Here is a 7,038-nt window from a genome sequence, read left to right as displayed (position 1 = left end):
ATTATTTTTAGCTCCATTTTATGTTGAGGCTTAGAGAGAGATGAAGTAACATACCAAAAGCCCCGGAGGAACTGAGATTTGCACCCAAGTCTGTATGGCTTCAAAACCCATGCTCTTTTATTTTTTATTTAATTTTAATTGACACACTGTAATTATACATACTTAGGGGGTACAATCTGATGTTTTGATACATATAATAATCAGGTTAAGGTAGTTAATGGATCAATCACCTCATACATTTGTCATTTCTTTGTGGTGAAAACATTCAAAAGCCTCTCCTCTAGCTATTATGTAATATACAAAACTTAACTGTTAAACATAGTCACAGTACTGTGCAATAGAAAACCAGAACTTATTCCTCATATCTAATTAAATTTTGTACCCATTGGCCAACTTCTCCCTGTTTACCCTCCCTCGCATTTCCTCCCCAGTCTCTGGTAGCCACTATTCTACTCTCTGCCTCTATAATATCAACTTTTTTTTTTTTCAGATTCCACAAATGGGTGAGGTCATACAGTATCTGTCTTTCTGTGTCTGGCTTACTTCACTTAACATAATGTCCTCCAAGTCCATCCATATTGCTACAAACAGGATGCATGACAGGATTTCCTTCTTTTTTATGGCTGAGTAGTATTCCATTGTGTATACATACCATATATTTTTTAAATCCATTTATCTATTGTTGGACACTTAGGTTGTGTTACATTTCTTGGCTATTGTAAATTGTGCTGAAAATAAACATGGGAGTTTAGGTATCTCTTTGACATACTTCATTTCCTTTGGGTGTATATCCAGTAGTGTGATTGTTGGATCAAATGGTAGTTCTATTTTTACTTTTTTGAGGAATCTCCATACTGTTTTCCATAATGGATGACTGGTTTATACTCCCACCAACAGTATGAAAGCGTTCCCTTTTCTCCACATCATCACCAACACTTGTTTTCTTTTGTCTTTTTGATAATAGCTGTTCTAGCTGGAGTGAGGTGGTGTCTTGTTGTTTTGATTTGCATTCCCCTGATGATTAGTGATGCTGAGCATTTTTGCGTAGGCCTGTTGGCCGTTTGTATGTCTTCTTTTGAGAAGTGTCTGTTAAAATCCTTTGTGCCTTTGTCAGTTGTGTTGTTTGGTGTTTTTGATTTTGAGTTGTTTGAGTTCCTTATATATTCTTGATATTAATCCCTTGTCAGATGTATAGTTTGCAAATATTTTCTCCCATTCTGTAGGCTGTCTCTTCACTCTGTTAACAGTTTCCTTTGATGTGCAAAAGCTTTTTAGTTTGATGTAATCCCACTTGTCTATTTTTGCTTTTATTTCTTGTGCCTTTGAAGTCTTATTTAAAAAATCCTTGCCTGGCCCCACGTCATGGACTGTTTCACCTATGCTTTCTTCTAGTAGTTTCATAGTTTCAAGTCTTACATTTAAATCTTTAATCCATTTTGAGTCTAGTCTCATTCTTCTGCACGTGGATATCTGGTTTTCCCAGCACCATTTATTGAAGAGACAATGTTTTCCCCATGATGTATTCTTGTCACCATTGTCAAAGATCATTTGGCTGTATATGCATGAATTTATTTCTGGGCTTTGTATTCTGTTCCATTGGTCTATGTGTTTTTATGCCAGTATCATGCAATTTTGATTACTATAGCTTTGTGGTAAAATTTGAAGTCAGGTAGTTGATGCCTCCAGCTTTGGATTTTTCTCCGAATTGCTTTACCTATTCAGGATCTTTTTTGGTTCCGTGTGAATTTTAGGATTGCTTTTTCTATTTCTGTGAAGACTGTCACTGGTATTTTGATAAGAATTGTGTTAAACTGTATATCACTTTGGGTAGAATAGCGTGTGAATTTTAGGATTGCTTTTTCTATTTCTGTGAAGACGACTGTCACTGGTATTTTGATAAGAATTGTGTTAAACTGTATATCACTTTGGGTAGAATAGCCATTTTAACTATTAATTCTTCCAGTCCATGAACACCAGATATCTTTCCCTTTATTTGTGTCCTCTTCAATTTCTTTCTTCAAATTTTTATAGTTTTCATTGAATAGGTCTTTCACCTCCTTCAAGACCCATGTTCTTGACACTACCCAGGGGTTTATTCTCATGTGGCCCCTATACGCAGTGTTCTCTACTCCCTCTGTTAGCCAAACCTGGGTCATTTTATGTTTAGTAATGTAGTCACTTCTAATATACATTCCCCAAACTGTGTAGTGAAAACACAACATGCACTTAGTGACCATGTGAAGTGGCATCATTTCAGATGTGAAGTGGTTGGTGTTGCATGTCAGAGGAGCACTGTGATCCTTGCACACACACCACCTAAGGCTTTTCCATTTCTGACTGGCCAGGCCACATTGCTGCCACTAACTTGCCACCCTGCAGAGTTCTTTCATTAAGTCTGAAAGAGCTAAGAAATCAGTGAAATTACTGGTAAATATATAAGATGGCAGGAGAACATTTTTATTGCTTCTTTAAAAATGCTTTATTGAGTTCATACAAAGAGAGGAATATTTTATTTATAAATTTAATGTAAATGCCATAAAATAAATGAAAAATACATGAGACCTATGAACAAAACATAAACATTATTCAAGTTCCACATGGTTTAATTTTACCAACATCCCCTGGATTCCATGGGAAGAATTTCAGCATAACATAATTATTTTCAGTTCAATGCAAAAAAATATTGACCGAGCTTCTACTATGTGGTAGGCACTGAATCTACAAGAGTGAATAAGACATATGCCTGCCCTCTCCATTCTCAAACTACAAAAAATATGGTCCTCACTAGCCTTTCTAATCTGAATTGAAAATCTATATGTAATTACATTATTTTAATAATTCCTCAACCCAAAGTTAGGCAAAAGGACTCTGTAAGTACCCTCAGGTACTAGGTATTATTCTAGAACAGAGATTGTTAATGTGAAACTTGAGGGCATATGAACATTCCTAATAAAGCATGGCACTAATTCTCAATGGGCTAGACTTAGCCCCAGAATCCTTCTCAACACAGCACTCCAGACAGTCGTTATTGGAGGTGGCATGTAAGTTTCCTCCCATTTTCTAAGGTTTTTCACTAAATATATGAAATGCTATCCACTTAGAATGGTTACTTTTGTGGCTTTACAAACATTCAACACTCATTCCAAAGGATTTCTTGAGTAATGTAACAGTTAACATGGAGTGCTTGCAATGTGCCAGACACTGTGCCAAGCGCTCTCCTTGCATTATTATTTAATTCTAATAAAAACCATATGAGGTAAAAGTAGATGCTGTTATCCACTGTAGAAGACAGTTCTAGATTATTATTTTGGGGGTGGGAGGGTTTGGTCTTGCCCAGCACCTATTCTCTCTTCATCTAAAAGCAGCAACAGGAGCTGGTTTGTTAGCTCACTTGGTAGAGTATGGTGCCAATAACACTAAAGTCAAGTGTTCAAATTCCCATACTGGCCAGATGCAAAAAAAAAAAAAAAACACCCATGAAAATAAATAATAAAATGTAAACATTCAGAAAAACAGACTAATTTCCTAATAAGAAGGGTATTAAATAAATAAAGATAAATAAATAAAAGCAGCAACTCAGTTGATTTGATCATCACATATGTACACAAATATTGATAGTCTACTCTGTACCCCATGAGTATGTATAATCAAAAATAAATAAATAAATTTTTTTAGGAAAAAAAAAACTAAGAAAAAAATTAAATAAAAGCAGCAACTCAATTTTCCTTCTAAGAACCTTCCAAGAGCTATATCAGTTTATACAGTTAGGTAGGCACATGACCCAAGGCTTGCCCAGAAAAATATGCATCTCCTTGGCCATAGCGATTGGTTTAAGGTTGGGCTGGGACCCAAGCTGGACTAATCAAAGGCAACTAGAGCCACTATGGGACTCTTGGCTAAGAGGCACTTCTTTCCACTGGGTTTGTGAAAACTGTTTTGATGGAAGCTCAGAGCTATTGTAGCCATCTTGCCACTTCCTAGGGAGCTCCTGATTGAGAATGTGGCCAACATATAACTCAGACATGGAAAAACAGTTCCCAATGCCAGAGTTTGAGAACCTCCAACAGGCCATGTCCAAAATGAGCTCTTCCAATGCAGATATGGTAGCTAATAAATCCCAGTGAGTCTATATGTGTACATTTCATAAACCGGTTTAATTTTGGTTTTCTGTGTTTTACAAACAAAAGACTACCACAACCCCATTTAACACATAAAAACTCTTAAATTTATAGAGGGTAAATAATTTGTCCAAGGTTACATAACTAGTTATTGGTAGAGTGGGCTTAGAATCATTCTTCAAAGTCGGTGCCTTTAACCACTATGCTATTCTGTTCAAGCACTGTGATAGAATTCTCTCTGTACTCAAGACTGAAGAGTAAGGTATCAGAAGTGTAGTGTTAGCATTAAATGTGACAGAGCTAGTCAGATCTGAGGACTAATTTCCAGACAACTGAGGTGAAAGATTTTGGATGCAACATTCAAAACTGACCATAGCAAAGGGGAATGAGGGCCAGGAAGTAGTCTTTGCATAGACAGCCAGGGCCTGGATAAAGGGCGTGTCACCCTAAAGAAGAGGAAAGTATGCACCTCCATCTTTGATATTAATTCCTTTTCTGCATCTAAAGCTGGAGAGGAGGGAGAACAGTTTCTCTTTCAACTCTTTATAACTCTGTACCCTATCAGCTACAGAGAATGTAAGCAAAACATAACTATAGTAGTTCCCTTTCTGTTACAACTGTATGGAATAGAGGATGAATTAATTTTTTTTTTTTTTAAGATGACTGGTAAGAGGATCTTGATCCTTGACTTGGTGCTGTCAGCCCCACGCTCTCCCAAGTGAGCTAACCGGCCATACCTATATGGGATCCGAACCCGTGGTCTTGGTGTTATCAGCACCACACTCTCCCAAATGAGCCACGGGCCAGCCCGAGGGTGAATTAATTTAGATTTTTCTAATTATAAAACAAGAATGTGTTTATTGAGGACAATTTGGAAATTTTAGGGAAGTATAACACAGAGGAAAGATTGCCCACAAGTTTAACAGAGACAATCAATGCAGATCCTGTTGTTTATTTCCTCCCAGACTTTTATCATCTTACTATCTTTATCATTTTATCATCTTTCAGGTATCAAGAAAATATCAAGGATATGATAAATTCCCATGAATCCACCAGATTTATGTAACAAATTTTAACATTTTTCCATATTTGTTTTGATCTCTCCACTCTTTTCAGGAAACAAAACACATACAGTTGCAGCTGCTTCTCCCCTCCTCTCCCAGGATACTCACTCTGCTAAAGTTGGCATGTATCCTTTGCACACTTGTCTTGATTGCATCTACATGTATGCATTCATAAAAATATGCAGGCTCATGTGCTTTAAATTTATATGAATTAAATCACACTCTTTCATTTTGCAACTTCCCCTGTTTACCCAACAATGATTTCAAGACTTATTCATGTTTATCCATGTAAATCAAGTTCATTCATTTAAACTATTGGTAATATTCAATTTTATTCTTATCATTTATCCATTTTCTTTTTTGTTTGCTTTTGTTTTGAGCGGCTGGCTAGTGTGGGGATCCAAACTCTTGACCTTTGTGTTTATCCATTCTCTTATTTTTCGACTTTTAGGTTTTTCACTCTGTTTTGCCATACAAACAATGCTTATAAGCATCCTAGCATGCATCTTTTGTGCACGTGTCAGACTTTCAATGAGGTGTGTTCTAGAGATGAAATTGCTGTCATAGGGCACGAGCATCTTCAAGTCACCAGCTATGTGCCAGGTTGTTTTCCAAGGTCACCAGCAGGAGATGAGAGTTCCCATTTTCTCTCACATTCTTGACAACTCTTGATATTTTTAGATATTTAAACTCCTCTCAAGCTCTGTTGCAGAATATCTCATATTTATTTATTTATTTATTTTTAATTTTCAAATTTGTTATTCACATATTCATTCTTACAAAATTTAAACTCCTCTCAAGCTCTGTTGCAGAATATCTCATTATTTATTTATTTATTTATTTATTTTTAATTTTCAAATTTGTTATTCACATATTCATTCTTACAAATTGTGATATTTCCTTACGCCCTTTGCCCAATAATTTTTATTTTAATTTACGTAATTCTTAGTGAAGGTGAGCATCTTTTCATTCTGTTTATTCACTGTTTGGACTGCCTTTTCTGTAATTGCCTACTCACAGCCTTTGCCCATTTTTATTTTGGATGTTTATCGAATTTTAAATGATCTGTAGGAGTTCTTTATATATCCTGAATATTAAACTCTTTAAGATACAAAGACGCGACAGGCGGACGTTCCTGAGCGCGCGACCCGCGGCTGCTGCGTCCCCCGCGCCCTTGCCGGTAATAGGGGTAAGAGCCGTTGTCACCGTTGTCACCGCCATGCCAAAAAATAAAGGGAAAGGAGGTAAAAACCGGCGCAGGGGTAAGAATGAGAACGAATCAGAAAAAAGAGAGCTGGTGTTTAAAGAGGATGGACAAGAGTATGCTCGGGTCATCAAAATGCTGGGAAATGGACGGTTAGAAGCCATGTGTTTTGATGGCGTGAAGAGGTCATGCCATATCAGAGGAAAATTGAGGAAAAAGATTTGGATAAATACCTCAGACATTATACTGGTTGGTCTACGAGACTATCAGGACAGCAAAGCCGATGTCATTCTAAAGTACAATGCAGATGAGGCGAGAAGTCTGAAGGCATATGGGGAGCTTCCAGAACATGCGAGAATCAATGAAACAGAGAGCTTTGGTCCTGGAGACGATGATGAAATCCAGTTTGATGATACTGGAAACGATGATGAGGACATCGGTGATCTTTAAATTGAACTCAGTGTTTTCTGAGGATTGTTCTACACTTGGGACTTTGAGCATTAACACCTGATAAGGAGACTGGAACTTCATTTAGTAGGAATATAGTTTCAAAAACAGCCTGATTTATTTTTATTATTTGTTTTCAAGTATTTATTATATTTCTTTAAAGACTGGTGATGTTATATTATCTTAAGTGAAATGTTAACACTTT

At 36.6% G+C, this 7,038-nt stretch overlaps 1 protein-coding gene across 1 annotated transcript; it reads left to right on the top strand.

Moving 5' to 3' along the window:
* The first annotated feature begins 6,401 nt into the window (after positions 1 to 6,401).
* On the top strand, positions 6,402 to 6,836 carry LOC103606217 (eukaryotic translation initiation factor 1A, X-chromosomal-like). Its single transcript, XM_008590810.1, has one exon. The coding sequence runs from the start codon at positions 6,402 to 6,404 to the stop codon at positions 6,834 to 6,836; it is 435 nt and encodes a 144-aa protein (XP_008589032.1).
* Positions 6,837 to 7,038: the final 202 nt, after the last annotated feature.

The sequence above is a fragment of the Galeopterus variegatus genome, unplaced genomic scaffold, assembly GCF_000696425.1.
Source record: "Galeopterus variegatus unplaced genomic scaffold, G_variegatus-3.0.2 Scaffold6381, whole genome shotgun sequence".
NCBI classification, from domain to species: Eukaryota; Metazoa; Chordata; class Mammalia; order Dermoptera; family Cynocephalidae; genus Galeopterus; species Galeopterus variegatus.
This window is presented reverse-complemented; position numbering and strand designations above follow the sequence as displayed.

Coding starts and splice junctions, on each gene's coding strand:
- LOC103606217 (XM_008590810.1), top strand. CDS start 6,402: ATGCCAAAAAATAAAGGGAAAGGAGGTAAAAACCGGCGCAGGGGTAAG.